This window comes from Panicum virgatum, chromosome 2N, assembly GCF_016808335.1.
Source record: "Panicum virgatum strain AP13 chromosome 2N, P.virgatum_v5, whole genome shotgun sequence".
Taxonomy (NCBI): Eukaryota; Viridiplantae; Streptophyta; class Magnoliopsida; order Poales; family Poaceae; genus Panicum; species Panicum virgatum.
In genome coordinates this window covers 16,309,562-16,328,883 of record NC_053146.1, presented here as the reverse complement: position 1 = coordinate 16,328,883, position 19,322 = coordinate 16,309,562, and the positions used below count along the sequence as shown (strand labels likewise).

Here is a 19,322-nt window from a genome sequence, read left to right as displayed (position 1 = left end):
CGATCGCAGCCACGCAGCGCCACCTGACCCACCGTGCCGGCCGCTCCCACCGTCCCAGCCGGGATAGCACTGGCATCGATCGGTGCATTAGCAGCCACGGGCGCCACGGCCAGTGCGGCAGCTGGAGCGCCAGCGGCGGCGGCACCGGCAGCAGCACCAATGTCGTCGTCGTTGTCATCGGAGGTCAGCTAGCTTGTCCCGATTTGCCATTATTTAATTAAACGCTGCGCGCGCGTCGGCGGTCGGCCTCACCGCGACGGCGCCGGACGCGATGAGGAGAGTACAAGGAGGGAAGAGAGGGTGACGGCGATGGCTGGCTTCTTGAACGCCATCAAAACTCTCTCTCTCTCCGCGGTGCCTGCACTGATGGTGCTGTCACTAGCTACTCTCCCTGCTCATTTGTAAATTTTGATGGCTTGATCGTTGAGTGGTTGGTGGCGGCCTGGCGGGGCTCGTGGAATCGCTCACTTGCTCACTAGGATGGTTTAATGGGCTGAATCCATGGATTGTGATTTGGTTTGGCTTGAAATTATACAATGGTTTGGTGTAGTTTGGATTTTCAACATGGAGGGTTGGATAGGATTGGGTGGATTTGATTTGTATTGTGGAAGTGGATTGGTGGGGGTTTAGGTTGGATCCTGGCCCATTAGCAGGGCGACGTCCATCCCTGAAAATCCATTTCTAGGGGAGGGTCATGCCCTCACCTGCCCCTACAAAGGATATAACCCATCCCTAGAAATAGATTTTTATGGACGGGTCATGGGGTCACCCATCCCTACAGATCGAATAAAAAAACAAAAAAATACACCACAGCAGCTGCCGGAGCCGCTGTAAGCCAGTGCGCAGCACTGCCATCACAACACCGCGTGGCCGCGCATGCCGCATCGTGTCATGCACCACTATCGCCACTCCGCTCCGCTCCCATCACAGCTCCACTCCGCTCCCACCGAGACGCGCCGCGTGCCGCACCATTGTCACGGCTCCGAACGGCCATGCCTCCGTCACAGCTCAGCTTTGCTCCTGGCATGGCAGCGGGTCCATGAGGGCCTCCCCGTCGTGCAGGGAGAAAGGACGGCATTGCAGCTCCTCGCCCACGACTGGCCGGCTGCCGTGTCATGCAGGGAGGGAGGATGGCGCCGCACAGGACCTCACCGCCTCGACGCGTGCAGCCGCCTGTCCCGTGCGCTAGCCACCGAGCCATATGCTAGCAACCCTGGCCCTGCTGCCCGCGTCAAACTATAATCTCCTTGTTAGAGAGAGCTGCGGTGTAAGATAGAGAGATGAGATAAGTAAGAGAAATTATAATGGAAGGGAGAAGAGATAAGATGGAAATTTTGCCATGACCACATGTGCCTTGAACTTGGAGATAAATCACTAGCAAACTCTATGCACTGCTGCCCTTCCCCAGCTTCGGTATCCACAACAGCAGGAGCAGTCGCACCTCGGTTCTGTGGAGCTGCACCTCGAGGTCCCCCAAGTGGGCGCTTGCCTCCCGAGTGTAGGATCTAGAACACCAATTAGAGGGGGTTAATAGACAGTTTAAAACTAAAAAATACAAACACTAGAGGAATTTAATTAGTAACACAAGAGAGCTCCTATGTCTAGCAAAATGTATCACTAGTGTATTTAATAATAAATTTAATTGGCTTTATTTTTCTAAGGTTTTATAGGCTTAGCCTTGCATTGGAATTAATTTTCTTTCACAAGTAATTAAAATTTATTTTAGGTTTAACTTGTTTGTGCATTCATGCTGGTGCATAAGTTTTATTTGGTTGAGTGCTTAGGGTTTGAATTCAAATTTCATTTGAATCCAAATTAGTTTGAGTTGGTTTGAAAAAAAAAGAAAAGAGAAAGGAAAGGAAATAGAAAATCCAAACCAACCCAAACCGGCCCAAACCCCAGCGTCGGCCCAACCCGCGCCCCTTTCCCTCCAGCCCAAACTCCACGCCCCAGCCCAGCTCACCCCGCCTCCTCAGCCCAGCGAGCCGCCCGAGGCCCAGCTCGCCAGCGCCCCGTTCATCCTGCGTGCGCACGCCCCCTTTCTCTCTGACGTGCGGGCCCCGCGAGTCAGCCGCTCCATCCGCTCGCCGTGCGCTCGCACCCGTCTCACTGCTCCCCGACCCCACCTGTCATCCCCATCGTCCTCCTCCACCCGAGTTCCCCGGTCGCGCCTCTACTCCGCCTCGCCCGACCCCCGCTGTCCCGTGGACCTCCCCGACCCCCCGTGACCCACCGGTCAGCCTCGCCCGGCCCTCTAGAAGCTTCGCCCAGAGCCCGGGATCACGCCGAGCCGTTCCACTATCCGCTCGTCACGCCCGCAATCCTCGCCGGCCTTCCTTTCAGGACACGCACGCCCAAACCCTAGCCGCCTCCTTTATTTGGCATTGCCGCACCCTTCTGCGCACCCATCTCGCCACGCCATCGCCACCACGGTGTAGTGAAAATGGCCTCTCATGCCATATTTCAATATAATATTTTGGTGATTGATATAGACAACACAACACTTGGACTAATATGATTGTTAAGATGACCATTCTGAGGCTTTTAGGTTCAAGTGATGACAAAGAGAAGATAGGCATAGCTAGGCCCTGAAACCTCTTCGGTCCAAAGGATTCGAAGATTGAAGAGACCATGAAGAAACCAAGTCAAAACAATCAAGACAGAGATATTTTAGTATCACCGGTTGAACCGACGCTAAGAAAATTACATACGTCGGTGCAATGACTTGGAGCACGTCTGGGAGTTTTGGTAACACCGGTTGAACCGACGCCAGGAAAGTTGAATACGTCGGTGCAATGAACTCAGCAGCTGAGGCAAAATCTATACACCGGATGAACCGACGCTAGATATTGGTGAACGTCAGTGCAGTTGTCCAGAGAGTTAGTTTTTCAGCAACTACACTCACCGGTTAAACCGACGCTGCATCGGTTCATTACGTCGGTCGATTGAGGTAGCCGTTGAAGTATAACGGCTAGTTGGAAAATGCACTCACCGGTTAAACCGGTGATGACAAAAACGGGAGCATCGGTTTAACCGGTGATAGCGCTTTTTCTCAGCCTTTTTCCAACGGCTAGTTTGGGGTGTGTGGGCTATATATATGCACTCTCACAAGTGTGCTTAAACCTATATGATGTACAATGAAGCTCTAAGTTGGTTGGAGATGATCTTTGGCTCTTGTATACTTCCTTGGTCACCAGCACAAACAAATGAGCTCCCTTGAGAGAAGTCTTGCTGCGGCAAGCAATCCTTGTGTTCCGTCATGTGACCCTCCGACTTGGTGTGGAGTGGCAACGACACTTTGTGCGGGGGAAGAGGAGACCCCCTCCTTGGTGGAGAAGCTCCGTAGTGGATTTCGGCTGGGTGACCGAGAGAGACAGTGGCATTGCACGAGACTCGGTGTCTTGTGGGCACTTACCTTTGCTTGCCGGCATCGCCTTGGTGGCGTAGTGCAAGACGGTGATCGGAAGAGCCTCGGTGTCCCGTGGACGTAGGCGTTTGTGCCGAACCACGTTACATGACCGTGTCTACTCGGGAGTTTGCATCCCTCTTGCACTTACCTCTTTACTTACCATATTACGTTTTCGCATTTACTTTATCTTGCGTGCCTTTACTTTCCTAGTTAGATTGTTTAGGATTGGCTATAGGTTGCAAGTAATTTTGGGTTAAGTAGAGAGTAGCAAAGATAAACCTTAGTCATAACTAGCATGTATAGGACGTGTTAGGTTTATCTTATGCAAGTAGTTTGAGCTCTAGGTTGAAAAGCGATTAGCGACCCTATTCACCCCTTCCCCCTCTAGGGTCGGACACCCCGGTGATCCTTACACACGGCACCGCAACATCACGCCTACCTTGCTCCGCCGCGCCACAGCTTTCCCAGAGCCGCGCAGCAGCTCCGCCCCATGCCCAAGACCGCCCCCGGGTTTGCTGCCCCGACCTCGGACCGCCATCACAGGTAACACGGCACGCCGTCGGAATTGCTCGCCGCCATGGAACCATGGACCTCTCTGACCCCTTGTGCTTCTCCCCAGCGCCGCCGCAAGTCGAGCCCTACAACCCAGATGCCCGGAGGACCACCGCAGCGCCCCGGTCCACGAGCTCCGCCTCCGCTTCGCCGTCGGTCAACGTCACCGTTGACTCTGCCCGGCCTTCCAGCCCGATCTGCACCCTCGGTGAGCACTAGCATCCCCTCCTGGTCCTTTTGTGCTAGTTAGCATCGCCCGTGGCGCACCCTTTTTGCCCAAACCCCGCGCGCCGGCGACCCAGCGCCGCCGCGCCACGGCGAGCCAACACTACGCCGCACGATCAGCCCCACAAAGCACATTATAGGGCGTGTCGCGTCTTGCGCGTGTGCCCTGACCCTTTTGCACGCTGAACCCAGCACTAGCACGGCCCGAACACCCCACGCCGGCGGGCTCCCAGCACCCAGAGCCGCTGCTGCCGATGCATCCACGCCCCTGAGCCACCTCGAGTCTAGCTGATGCCACGGGTGGATCACGCATGACGCGTAGATCCTCCCTGGCCCAAATCCCGGCCATTTTGACCCCCGGATGGCCAGAAACGGCGAACTCCGGCGACCCCGCTACCGTGCGACGCCGCGCGCCAGTGCATCCGCCGCCGCTCCCACGCCCAACTCTCTCGACCGTCCGATCCAAAGCCGACGTGTGAGATTAGATCGTGCCCCGTTTAGATCTAAGCTGCCAGATCTGGATCCGGTGGCCCAAAATAGAAGATACCGCTTCACTCTGGTCTTTTTGCTAAAGAGTCCCTGGACTTTTCGAGAATCAACCCACAGTCCACGTTAGTTCAAAAGTATTTACAGTTATGCCCTTTTCTTTACGTTTTAGACCCTGAGCTTCTGTAAAATCGTGCCCGCCATCCCTGGATGTGTGGTTTTGTAGCCTAAACCCTAGATCTATAGTTTAATCACATATAGGTCCCTGGTTTATGTTCCTGAGGCCCTGCAACTTTAGTTTTCTTGCAAATAGGTAACTGGAACCTTGTTTTAGCCTTATCTTTGTCGTTTTAAATCTGTTTTAGGTGGTTTTCGCGCTCACGCGATCGTTGTAAAGCGTAGAATAGTTCTAGACCAGTTTTGTTTGCTGTTTTTTTATGTATTGTTGTACTCTTTCTTAGCGTTTGCTTTTGTTTGCATGTATGTGTATGTGCTGGACTTTGTTTTGACGTTGCGATCGTGAGTAGACGTTGAGCAGTCGGAGGAGTACCAGGAGCCACCCTCCACGGGACACTTCGAGCAGTAGGAGCAATTTGAGGAAGGCAAGTATAACATGAACATTCCTATCACCTTTAAATACAATTTCATATTGCATTTTAATACTGTATGCCTATAAGGACTTTCCTAGCCACTTTATATCCTTTATATATATCCCTTGGGTTGCATTTTGGTTAGTTGTGCTAGGTGCCGCGCTATAACACACTTGGTCCTTTTTAATTAATTTATTAATGGTCTTATGCAACTTAATTCTGAGCGTTACCCTCTGTGCTCTGTACTTGAGTGGTTTACGTCTCCTTAAAACATGTTTTTCTAGAAACTTGGTTTAGGGGGCTCGCACTGTGTTTTGTGCTAGCTACTCTCCATAAAGACCGTACGTCATTAGAGCGACAACCTGGGACAACCACGCAACCACAAGACTGGAATGGGACGGTCTTGGCTTACTAATTAGGTCTTTTTGGTTTAAAGTAAATTACCTGCGGGGCAAGGGTGGTAAGCTTCTATGGCCCTCGTACTGAGTGGCCTCGTCTGTGCTTTGTGTCTTAACGCCCACTAGACCTGCTCCATAATCGCCGATCCAACCCTCGCGGTTACTCCTTACCAACGAGATTCTTTGTAACGGCCTCGTAGTGAGTTTGCTAGTCATCTCACCAACGGAAGTGTGATGAACAACTAGTGTAGCTCACGACTTGTGGATAAAGATGTGCAAACTCTGCAGAGTGTAAAACTGGTATACTAGCCGTGCTCACGGTTATGAGCGGCCCAGAACCTCCTTTTGATTAATGGGGTTACCTTCCTTTGATTAGGGGAGTTCCCTGGGTGGTTTGGTTTGGTTTGGTTCTCAGTAGTTCATAATTAATTTTGATTAATTTCTATGTAATTGGGTTTATGGTAATTCATCCACTTGTAGTAATTAGCTTTAATAAAATTTTGCCAAGATTAAAAGCTAATGCAGTTGAGTCAGCCAACCTTAGAGCCTCATAGTTTATGTTATACTTGTTGAGTACAAGTTGTGTACTCAATCTTGCCTCCTCTACTCTTTTCCTCTTATTCGTTTTGGGGATACCCTACTGCTGCTCAGTTCCCAGCGACGTGGAGGAGTTCACCCGGAGCTACCAAGAGTACGAGGACTTCTAGGCGTTCGTCTCCCAGTCGACGTCCCTGTGGCGCCCAGCTTCCGAGAGTTCCGTACCTGTTTTACACTTCCGCATACTTTTATCAGACATTTTGTCAGTTATGTAATAAATAACATTCGCACTCGCTTTATTATATCTTTTATGTGATATGTGCTGTTATATACTATTCATTCTATTGTATATACGTGTAACTTGATCCTGGCACGTATATGATTGCTCGGTTTACGTCCTTTTGTAAACCGGGTGTTACATAACCACTCCGGCGAGGTGAGCACAAGGCCAATTTCGGGGCACCTCCACAATCTTCTTGAAGGGCTCCATGAAATCACCTTTTCCAAGCCATCTAAGGAGTGGCAACTCCTAGAGTAATAAGTCGATGAAGCTTGCCTGAATATTCCCTATTGCCACACAGCTCAAACACTTGATGCAATGCACTAGGAAGCTCTCACACTAACAAAATGCACCCTCTAAGCAAAGAGTGAGAGAGAGAGAGGAGGAGACCAGCTCAAATGTGTCAAGGAAGATTTCAAAGTGGCCAAGAGAGACCTCCCACGGCCGTGCAAGTGAGATATACATATATAGTCCCCCTCTCCAAATGTAGCCGTTACACTCAAAACCCGTTGAAACAGAGCTTTCGCGAACTGTCTGCCTCATAAAGACCGGACCATCTGCCATTCAAAAACCAGTGAGTCAGAGTGTAATCATTACATGTCAGAGATGACCGTTACAGCCCTAGCGGACCGTACACAGTTCATTTTCCCTGAGCACCATAGACAAAAACATCTCTTGACAAAAACTTCATGTGACCGGCGGACTGTCCGCACACTAGGGGTGGACTGTGTGCCGTTCAGACTTTCAGCGCACACAGAGCCAACATTAGTTCTGTCTAATTTCAAAGTTAGTGGGGCGGATCGTCCGCCCAATAGGGCCGGACCATCCGCCCAACAAGTTTTGCAACCACCAGAGACACAAGTGTCTCTGACTAGATTTACCAAGGAGGGGCGACCTCCGCCCACTGGGATCGGATTGTCCGCTCCTCGCAGTCAGCTCACAAATCAAAGCTTGTCTTTGCCATATTTCAAACGTTGTTAGTCCTTATGCATGCAATGTAATTGTTTGAGCAAAATGGCACTAAAGAACAGTCAAGCAAATGCACAACACTCCTTTTGATAGTTCGGCTATCTATCCTATTAATCCGGTCAATTTTCAACCACTAAGCACCTTTTGACCGGTGAAAATAGAAATGCCCTATTGTATACCTTTGCCTTGAGCTCATGCCTTGAACTTCATCTCAACAACACTTTGCGGCATCAATAAATCCTCATTTATCCATGGACCAACCTATACTCATTTTCTTCTCAAGAAATTTGTTAGTCCATAAATGTTGTCATTAATTACCAAAACACGAATTAAGGATCTAGATGCTTTCACCAAGCCGTGGCTTGCGCCATGGGGGCTGGCTAGGGCCGCGCCCACCTCGATAGCGCTAGGCCGGCCATGGCCGCGACCACCCCGGTGCCCTTGCCATGCCAGGCCCTGGAAAGAGATGAGCGAGAAAGTGAGACCATGAGATAGAGGATAAGGTGAAGAGGAAAGGATGTGCGGCTCGAAGGAGATAAGATGGAGAGCGTGAGGGAGAACTCCCCTGCGAATTGATGACGTGGATGCGAGTTTTAGATGTGGATCGATGACATGGACCACAGGCAGACCATACGTCATACACGGACTGACAGTCCACCATTCAATGGCGAATGGTTCACCTTAGTGACCGGACGGTTTGCTAAGAATTCTTAAAAAATTGTTTAATTCATTAAAAATAGCAAAATATTTCAAAAAAATGTGAAATTTTCACCAACAACTTGTTGCGACCTGTATAATTTAGAAAAAAAAATACTAATATCTAATTTGAGTGTCTATATTAGTTCAAGGTGGGGAAACCACAATGAATAGCTTCCACACTAATCTTATACAAGTTAAGGATAATTTAATGTTTTCATCATTTAATTATTAGATACAATGAAATACATTTTTCATATTTTTTCCTAGTTTTTAGGTCAGAATAGTCTTACTGTACAATACATTTTTTCAAGATTGTTTGCAATTTATTTTGAATTAAATGATTTTTCAGAATAAATTGGAAAAATTTTTGTAGGGGCAGGTGGGGCTTCACCCGCCCCTAAAAATAGATTTGTAGGGGCGGTTGAGGCATCCACCCGCCCCTAATAAATAATTTTTCAATTTATTCTATAAAATCATTTAATTCGATAAAAATAGCAAAACACTTCAAAAAAATGTAAAGTTTTTGCCATAAGCCTATTATGACATTTAGAATTTAACAAAAATATCAAAACTATATTTCAGGGTATATAATAGTTAAGAGTGTGAAACCATAATATATGACTCACTCACTCTACTTTCTTATTCAACTCAAGACTTACTTTGTGGTTTCCATACTAATCACTATGTACATTGAAATATACTTTTAATTCTATAGATTACAAGAGGCTTATGGTACAAATTTCAATTTTTTTTATGTGTTTTGCTTTTTTTGAATTAACAAATTCTGAAATAAATTTGAAAATTATTTGTAGGGGAGGATGAGAGGTTGACCCGCCCCAAAAATGGTATTTTTAGGGGCGAGCCACCCCTCACCTACCCCTACAAATGATTTTCAATATTATTCTAAAAATTTACTTAATTCAAAAAATAGCACCACGGATAGTCCGACTGTAGCTGGCGAACGGTCCGCGGGTTCGGACGTCCGAACTTTATTGCCTTCTACACTGTAAAGACGTTCAGACGTCCGAACCTTTTGCAGTGAGGTTCGTATGTCCGAACCAGCAGACGTCCGAACCTTTTGCTGGGGTGACCCGCCCCTAAAACTGTATTTTTAGAGGCGGGTCTCTTGCTACAGTAATTCTGCTCCATTTGTACGTAGCAATGGGTCAATTTTGGTCTGTCTCTAAAAAAATTAGGGATGTTGCTACAATTCGTTTTTTTAGTATTGTTAAGGTTGCCTGCAAAACATACATTAGTCACAATGATTATATAGTTATTAATCGCCAAAATCAAATTAGAGGCCTAGATGCTCCTTCAGCTGAAACAATTATTCCTTAATCTAGAAAAAACCAGCCACACTACTCGGTTGGTGCTAATTAAGAATTAATAGTGAAGACCGTACCACTTGTCTGCTCCAGATTTGAGAACCATGCGGGTTGATGGCCATGGATATATCACTCCCGTTTGCGTAGTACGACCCGATTCCAGTTCTAGTTATGATTCCAATTGCTTGTTAGCTGCTTGCATCTGCAATGCAACGCAAGATTGGGAAAAATCTCGGCACTTGTGAGGGGGGAGGCAGCAGTGTCCTGATTCCTGAAGGTCCTGTGCAGGACAGACATTAAACCACGACGCAAATGCTGGGCCCCCACCCGTCAATTACCGCAGCTTACCCCACCTCTACCTAACCAGAGGACACAGCCAATTCATTTCCAGCTAGACACAATTCCTCGATCGATCTCTATATAAACAGGGAAAACTCTTGTGGAGAATGTCACAGCCAAACGCAGCACAGAACCCCACGAACTAGCTGTCTATAGCTTGCACTGGGAGTTGAATAGGAGGTAGAGAGAGATGAGGGTGGCGGTGGTGGGCGGCGGCTTGAGCGGCCTGGCGGCGGCGCACGAGCTGGCCAGCAGCGGCGGCGCGCGCGTGACCGTGTACGAGAAGGAGGGCCACCTCGGCGGCCGTGGCAACAAGGCCGTGGCCGTCGACGACGGAGCCGGCGGCCGTGTCCTCGTCGACCTTGGCTGCATGGCCTTCAACACGGTGCGAGCATGCATACGTTACGCGCTACTATACCGTGACATTTTGGAAAAATGCAAACATTTTCTTACCTTTTTACATCGCTGTAAAGCCTTTATTTGCGCACCGAAATAAGTGGTTATGCAAGTTGTAGTATCAGCCTATAGAAACTAGAAAAAAAAGATCCGAAACAGACTAATCATGACGAGGTGATTAATCTCTGTAAAGCAGCACTTTTTTGTTTTGGCAACAAATGGATACTGCCATGCATAGTGCTGCCGAACTGAAGAGAGTAACTCAGAAGATCAGTGTTAGCAGTCCATCGTTTTGAACTGTTCGCGAGATGGACCGGATACACCAAAAATTATAGGGTCAACTTCGCAAAGTACGGGTTTTATTTAACGGCCATACGGGAAACCTTAGTGTGGACCTAGTGGAAAATACGCATACGGCGTACTTTATTTGAAAAGAATGATGTATTCATGTGTATAGTTTTGTATACCTTGCTACTCATCTTCTGCTAGCTTTCTTCAACAGAAGAGTTAATGATTATTGCAGATGACATGCCCAAACATGATGAAATGGTTTGAAGGGCTGGGGGTGGAGGTGGAGCCATCGGACATGTCATTCTCAGCAAGCATGCGGTTGGGCAAAGGTGTAGGCTTCGAGTGGGGCAGCCGCAATGGTGTATCTGGTGTTCTGGCCCAGAAGAGCAACCTGCTTAGCCCCAGATTCTGGCTAGTAATCCGTGAGATATTTAAGTTCAAGAGCCACGCTCTCAAGTGAGCTAGCAGCCAACAATGCTTCTTCAGTTTCATCTTTTACTTTTTGAAGATAACACTCTCAACAACGCTGAATTGTGTCACGTATATGGTTGCTGAGTGATTGATTGCTTCGCTCCCTCCTTTTGATCTGAAGGTACCTGGAGGACCATGGAAGAAACCCTGACCGCAACGAGACTTTGGGGCAGTTCATTCAGTCACACAGATATTCTCAGCTCTTCCAGGATGCTTACCTTGTATGCAACTAACTGACTTGCATATATACTCCTCTACAGCTGCTTATTATCTGTTTAATTTTAACAGTGTGGCAAAATTACACTATATAACTGCTGCAGATTCCAATGTGTGCATGCATCTGGTCCTGCCCGCCAGATGGAGTATTGGGCTTCCCAGCTCTCCTTGTGCTCTCTTTTTTCCGCGACAATCATCTTCTCGAGGTGCCTACGTATATACATAGATACATCTACTTCATATGTTTATTTCTTTCTTCTCCTTTAACTTCTTAATGCTCATCGTGAATCAGAAAAGCTCTTATTATGACTACTATCATGGTGCTAATTCATTGAATGGAATTGTGCATGCAATCAGTTGTTTGGTCGCCCGCAGTGGCTCACGGTCAAGAGTGGCTCGGGGTCCTACGTGAACAAGGTACTGTAACTTCTCTTCGTAAAAAGTAGGAATAAGGAGGGTGTATGTTGCACATGACCCTTTGTGTATGAGCAGGTCAGGGAAGAATTGGAGAGCATGGGCTGTCAAGTAAAAACTGGCTGTGAAGTCAAATCTGTTTCAAGGTTCAACGAAGGTATATATATATCCGCCGTTCTTCTGTATCCAAGTAGATGTTTTGGGCGCTTCGTGAAAAATAGATGCATGGGTGCGATCGGCACGAGTTATGGAATGCAAATTGTTTTTTCTTTGCTAACATCTATACAAGATCCACATATAGAAATGAATAATCTTACAAAGATAATATCCTACATTTTTTTAGATAATGGAAAAAGTTACGGCTTGAAACACCGGTTCTCTAGAGAGAGAGAGGCATCCGTCCGCAATTATTAAGACTCATAGTTTAAACCATACTGTATTTAAAATTAAAGATGAATTACACAAAATGAAGGGTCATATCCATATGGGACCCGAAGAAACTGCCAAGCTGAAGACTCTAAGGTGGCATGCTTCGACTAGAGGCACTAATAAAGCTGAAGATGATATCCTATGTAACATGACAGAACCTATAAATGGATGTGGGGCACTAAAAAATGGACGAGTACATATGGTGGCATCAAAATGCATACCCATAGGGGCATGACCCAAGAAGCACACTGTTGTTCTGTACGGAGTACCTGCACTACCAGAAACTTCGATTTTGCCGTGTGCACCATAGTTTGCCGTGTGCAAATTCACAGGCACACGTCAAACATGATTTTTGCCGAGTGTGCTCAAGAAAGCACACGGCAAAGTCATGGTTTGCCGTGTGCTTTTTTGTGATACACGGCAAATTCATGGTTTGCCTGGCACACGGCAAAGCAATAAAAAAATTTTTGTCTTCTCACTTTGAAACTTTTTCTACTCTTCACATACAACATGTGGCACTCCATGTTAAAATTTGATATATTTTTGTATTTATTTGTTATATTTAACTAATTAATTGCATTTCAAGTAATTTTTGAATCAAGTCAAATTTGAGCCGCAAGTGATTCAAATAATAGAATAAAATGAGTGAAAAATGATACTCATGTTATTTAACCTAGTTTGAGGCCTTACCCATTAAATGAAAATAAATTTTGAACATCTTGTGCAGGAAACACGACCATGAACGTGTGTCCGAATGATTTTAAAATTCTAAAAAAAGCAAATAAAGTCTAAAAATTATGAGATTTGGCAATATCTCATGATATCATGTGTGGAGGCTATGGTAAAAATTTGAGTGAATTTCAAAATTTTATCATGTACGATGCTTACAAATGGAAATATCTGCGAAGAAGAATAAGAGAGTTGAGAAGGATGCAGTAAGGTTTGGAGTGAAAGTTACGATCGAATTTGGATTTGACTTCAAAAATTTTTCTATTACCAATATACAATTTAGATTACATCACGTAAAATTTTGGTTATTTTTCGAAGCCGTTTAATAATTTTATTTTATTTTTTGCAATTAAATAATTAATTTGAATTTGAGCTTGAAACACATTAGATTATATATTTTTTCTCATAGAATCATCAAATACGAATTGTTGAGTCACTTTGGCAAGGTAAAAATTGTGACAAAGTTATGCAAACATAAAATATTAGAACAAATTGAATGGTACAAAAATTGAAGTTAAAATAAAGTGTTTCGAATGCTTTGCCGTGTGCCAGATCAAGGACACACGGCAAAGCAAGTGTTTGCCGTGTGCCAGATCAAGGCACACGGCAAACAACCAAATTTTGCCGTGTGCCCTAGCACACGGCAAAGTTAAATTTAAATTTCGTAAATGACTTCAGATAGAAAAACTACCAAAATAAAAGTTATAGATCTCGAAAAATTATGAAACTTTGTAGTTGACAATTTTTTAATTTGAATTCGTTTAGAGTCTCAAACAAACAATATACTCTCGGTTAGTATAATATGTGGGGAAAAATGGAGTATAGACACAAGTGACTGTGTGGTGTAGTGGTAGAGAAGGTTACACGTGAGGGAGAGGTCGTGAGTTTGAATCTTGCCGGCTACGTGGTGTGCGAAAAATGTTACAACTTGCAATTTAGATGGAACCGGTGTGTGGCTGGCCGGTGGGGTCCTCCCCGAATTAAATCTTTTTTGTTTTCTATTTTTAAAATCGGTTTTCTGAAAACTTCTTTGCCGAGTGCTTTTTATCACACGGCAAAAGACCTCTTTACCGACGCCTGTTTGCCGTGTGCAACACACGTGTGCAAAAAGGCCTTTACGGCGTGTTTTTGGCACACGGCAAACAGCCGGCCTCCCGTAGGGCTGGGACTGGTCCAAATATTCGCAAAATCTCCCGTCGTTCGTTTTTACTCTGTACGAGCACATGGTAGCCTGAAGGCAAGAACAGCACCCACTGGCACATTAAAGACGGCCGTGGAACTGCAGCTTCACGTAATATAGTATCCAATTGATATGCTTCCCGTAACACTGAATTTGCTATTGACACACTATTTCAGAACTATTAGGGATGTGTGTTGATTTTTAATGTTGCTTCCATCAAAGATCAGTGCATTTACATACATGATCGAGCTTTGCAATTTTGTTCTGGTTATTGCACGTATTATCGAACTAGACGTGAAAGCACTTGACCGAAGCAGAAGGTCCAAGAGTTTGTTGGTCCAGACCTCAAAGGTGCCCATCGGGAAAATGGAATCTTGCAGCAGATGGGATCCAAGGCAGTTACTGGTCCAAGGAAGCTCTGAACGATTATGTCAGTGTTAATAAGGGTGGGAGGCAGTTACAGTTTGCCGATAACGACCCAATTAGAGCCACATATAGTGAATAGCATGTACTTGGGTTCAGGAAGAAATGTTTTTGAATTGCCCACTACTACAGTTATGACTTTCTATTGTAAATTACCCTAGTTATTCACTCATGAGAAAATGTTACGCTGTTGGAAACAGGTTACAGAATTTTAGACGTTGACGGTTCAGAAGAGATGTACGACAAGATCATATTTTGTCTTCACGCTCCTGATGCTCTAAAAGTACTAGGAGCTGAAGCAACAAAAGATGAACTGAGGATTCTTGGAGCTTTCAAGTATATCAACAGGTAACGATGCCATCTTATTTGTTATTCTATAATGATTAGATGTGATACAACATTTTCCCATCTCTTGTATTTTCCTTTTCTGCAGTGACGTGTACTTCCACTGTGATGAAAGTTTGATGCCACATAATCCCTACGCTTGGAGCTCCAGGAACTTTCTGGGGACAACAAGCAGTGACGTCTGCGTAACCTACTGGCTAAATATACTTCAGGTGACTAAGCAACCTAGAAACTTCATGAAGTAACATTACTTTTTGACATTTTTCATGTGCATGGATGATCAATGAATATATTTGTCATCTTTCACACCACATGGAAGGATGACGAGTAACAGTGGAACCTTCTTTCTTCTTTTATATTTGCTAGGACATTGAATCTTCGAGGCCATTTCTTGTGACATTTAACCCTCCTCGTATTCCCAATCATGTATTGCTCAAATGGCATACAAGCCACCCAATTCCGTCCATGGCTGCTGCAAAGGCTACCCATGAGCTCAATAACATACAAGGAAAGAGAGGAATATGGTTCTGTGGACCATATGAAGGTTTCAATTGTTTCACTGCTACCTGCCGTTAACTAATTTCAATATAATTTAAGTCTAAAATGTCCCTTTTTCATGAATGACAGGCTACAGATTCCATGAGGACAGTGTGAAGGTATTTACTGCACGCCAGCTATTTTTTTGGTCTTTTATGGCTTACAGTACTTCTACATACTAAGTAGTATGTAGTATAGATAAAATCTAACCCTTCATTAGTAAGGGTATTTTGTAATCATTTTTCAGTTATAAATGAAAAAGAATTAGAAAGATAGTCCAAATAAAATGCATCCTAGTGTTACCAATATTTTTCCATTGTACCCATATATAGTACCTATATTACTCACGTATACAGTATACTATATAACTTTTCAGTAGGGTACAATTAATCGGAACCATCGGATGTTTTTAAATCATTCCTTTTCGAACACTACTATAGAAAGACCTCCCTTTTTAAGTTCAATATCACAAAGGCACCAGCTGTTATTCAAATAAATATTTATGGAAGTGCAATCTGTTTTTGGTGATTTAATTCAGGCTGGGAAAGTAGCAGCTTCAGAATTGCTTCAAAAGAAATGTGACCTTTTGGTTAACCCAAAGCCAATGGTTCCATCATGGACTGAGGCCGGTGCACGTCTTCTGGTAGCAAGAAATTTTAAACGGTACATGACCATCGGTAACGTGAGGTGAGGTTTGTACGAATTGGTACACTACACAATCTTTGATAATGATCCTCACTTTATTAGTTTGTATACAGCATACTGGAACAAGGAGGCACTACGTTTAGTTTTGGTAGAGCATGTGAAAGATGCCCTGTAAAATCTGTGATACTAGTACATGACCCGCAATTCTATTGGAAGGTTCCCTTCTCTCTTCTTCTATCTCATCTGAAGATCTTTTATCCCTCTTTTAAAATTACAATATTCTACTTCATCACATCTCATGCGAGACATATCTCGTTGTGCCTTGACTTTTCATTAGGTTGCAACAGAATTAGACCTTGGATTGGCATATTCCTACATCAATGGCTATATCTCATTTGTTGATAACAGAGAAGGCCTTGTGAATCTTATAATGGTAAGACTATGTTCTGGTCAATTGGTTTGTACATATTTATAAATACAACGAAGTTAAGCACGTTCTAGATAATTCTGCCCATACAATTCATGCAATTCATGTTTTCAATCTTTTGTAATATGTTCATATGCATATTCTCAAAAAATGACCTGAATCAAGTCTGAAATCTCATGTTAACATTAATGGTAGGAGTACATTATACAGATTGTTCTGTTATATCAGCCCGCAAAGCTACTATTCTTTTATTTTCTGACTAAATCTATGAGCCATATTGGTATACAGATTAATTTGGCTAATAGAGCTGAACACAAAAGGTTGAGCAGCAGTGCCAGCAAAAGGTACCTTAATTCTAAATTACCATCTGAATTGTTTCATCAGAATAAAGGATTGTACATATATGAATGTGCTATTGTTAAACTCGTTCAAATGTGCCTTGCTGTAGGAAGGGCTGGTGGGCACCCTTTCTTGGAATCACTGGAGTTGCATTTACAAAATACATTTTGCGTCATGCCTTAAGGAACAACTCTGTATCAAAAGCCGCTAAAAATATCTCGAAGCACTATGATCTGGTCAGTGTACCTTTTTTATAATATTAATATCACTGAGTGTTCGAGTTTTTTCTATAACTATTTTAATTACATAACTCAGAAAATCAATGTCATATGTGCTTCTAATTTGTTCCTTCCATCCATATGCTACAAATCATTTGTTCCCATAGTCTAAAAAAACTGACAAAGCATTAACAGATTTTTTGCAATATGAAATATTTGTGTGCAGAGTAATGATTTCTTTGCTCTTTATCTGGATCCATCAATGACTTACTCCTCTGCTATCTTCAAGGTTTGCCAATATTGTGATTGGTTCTCTAGCTAGTAAATTATGTTACTTTTTTCTTGAACAAGTAAATTATGTAGTGTAGTGCTGTGAATAATAATATATTCTGGAGATGGCTTATGGATATTGGTTATAATGGTAGGCGGAGGACGAGAGCTTAGAGGCAGCCCAGCTACGTAAACTTGACAGTCTTATTAATAAGGTAAAAAGATCAATATGCATGGTGCTTTGCTTGAACTCTTCCATCATAAATTTCTCCTAGTCGTGTTACTTACTTACCTTATCAACATTACCCATTGATGTCTTGATGTTGCAATGAATCCATTTAACTGAAGGCTAAGGTGGAGCCGGAGCATCATGTTCTTGATATTGGTAGTGGTTGGGGCACTTTAGCAATACGGTTGGTGAAGAAAACTGGTTGCAAGTACACGGGAATCACGTTGTCTGAGGAGCAACTAAAATGCTCCAAGAGAAAGGTTAAAGAAGCAGGATTAGAGGTCAGTGATGTACCTTTCTAGTTAGTATTATTATGTCAGAAACTTTAACTTATATCGACATGGGGAAAAACCAAGATCACAAATTGATCCACTGTATATGTAGGACCGCATAACTTTCCTCCTTTGTGATTACCGTCGAATACCAACTTCCCATAAGTTTGACAGGATTATAAGCTGGTGAGTATAGTACTGCTGACAGATTAAAGGAGTGATTAGGAAAATAATAGGCTAGCTGTTGATCTGATGAATATGTTTTATTACTTGTTGCTCATTTAGTGAGATGATTGAACACGTCGGGCATGAGTACATGGATGAGTTTTTCGGCTGCTGTGAGTACCATTTGGCAGACCAAGGCCTATTTGTCCTCCAGGTGCACAACCACCAACATATATTAATATTATACCCATCGATTACATGATTGCTGAGTAACAAACAAGTCATCAGCTAACTAATTTTCATTTCAAAACAAATTCATATGCACAGTTCATCGCGATACCTGAGGAATTGTATGACAGAATGAGGTTGCGGCCCGAGTTTTTGAAGGAATATATCTTCCCAGGTGGCTGCCTACCTTCCCTAAACAGGGTTGTGTCTGCCATGACTAATTCATCAAGGCTCTGGTACGTACTCAACTGCACTTCCTAGCAATTTTTTAACTAAGACCTCAATGATTTATTAGTTCTTTCTTGAGCACAACTGTGCAGCGTACAACACCTTGAGCAACTTGGGGACCATTACTACCCGACTCTGATGCACTGGAGGGACAATTTTGTGGCCAACAGAAAGTAAATACAAGCCCTCAATATCTAGCAAATTAAGCTATGCATTATTTAAATTACTTAATTAGTAGTACACTGTAGTTTTATTCTCTTGCAGATATGTTTTATCCGTAGTACGACTCAATTAGTAGTGTCCTCTTTCTAATCTTTTGCAGAAAAGTTTCTGCCCTGGGATTCGATGAAAAATTCATCCGTACTTGGGAGTACTATTTTTCATATTGTGCGGCTTTGTTCAAATCGCGCACAATTTTGGACTACCAGGTATGCACATACTATCGCCACTATATATAATCAACAATACTAACCTTCAGTTATGTTCTAACTGTTGGTCGACTGTTTTATGTGTGCCCCATGCAGATGGTGTTTTCTCGGCCCGGCAACGCCAAGTTGCCAAGCTATCTGACCATTGAGTAAATGGAAGACCTTGTGCTTATGTATCCCGATATGTGTTGGATTGGTCTTTTTGTTTATGTATCCCGAAATGTTTTATGGAAGACCTTGTGAGTTATTGTCAGTCATGTATGTGTGTGGAGAAGACCGAGCAGGTCAGTAATAGGTGCATGTGTGAGTTAGTTTGAATAAAGAAGACATGATCTGCATGTTAGTGATTGCACGCAGGAAGTCCATCCAGGTGTGCACTTTGGCTTGGAGCTGTGGCCAAGTGAAGCGTGGTGTGAAGAGTGGTTATTTAAGTATTGTAATCAGCTTGCTTAAGTGTGTTGAAGAGAGGCACTGGTGTGCATTGCCACAAACAAGTATGCAAGAATAATGAACGCACTTTAAACAGAGCTCATCCCTTTTTCTCTCTAAACAACAAGCAATCAGATCAACTAATTAGCAAAATAAATTGCATTGTCTAAGAAAAAGATCTTTCTCAGACAGCTGTACCTTTTG

The 19,322-nt window shown here is 44.0% G+C and overlaps 1 protein-coding gene and 1 long non-coding RNA gene across 2 annotated transcripts; one reads left to right on the top strand and one right to left on the bottom strand.

The window, feature by feature from the left end:
* Positions 1-711: 711 nt before the first annotated feature.
* LOC120658744 lies at positions 712-7,998 on the bottom strand. The gene is made up of 2 exons (XR_005668827.1): positions 7,626-7,998; positions 712-1,505 (listed from the first exon to the last, which is right to left on the bottom strand). It is a non-coding gene; the product is annotated as an uncharacterized LOC120658744 (long non-coding RNA).
* Positions 7,999-9,914: 1,916 nt separating this feature from the next.
* Positions 9,915-19,221, top strand: LOC120659874. The gene is made up of 24 exons (XM_039938138.1): positions 9,915-10,194; positions 10,729-10,952; positions 11,089-11,188; positions 11,288-11,389; positions 11,541-11,600; positions 11,676-11,754; positions 14,559-14,706; positions 14,792-14,915; positions 15,070-15,247; positions 15,331-15,359; positions 15,779-15,927; positions 15,999-16,101; positions 16,223-16,318; positions 16,601-16,656; positions 16,761-16,887; positions 17,096-17,158; positions 17,295-17,354; positions 17,488-17,649; positions 17,753-17,826; positions 17,926-18,019; positions 18,133-18,269; positions 18,354-18,434; positions 18,584-18,689; positions 18,786-19,221. The coding sequence occupies exons 1-24, from the start codon at positions 10,000-10,002 to the stop codon at positions 18,840-18,842; spliced, it is 2,604 nt and encodes an 867-aa protein (XP_039794072.1). The 5' UTR covers positions 9,915-9,999; the 3' UTR covers positions 18,843-19,221.
* The last annotated feature ends 101 nt before the right edge of the window (positions 19,222-19,322 follow it).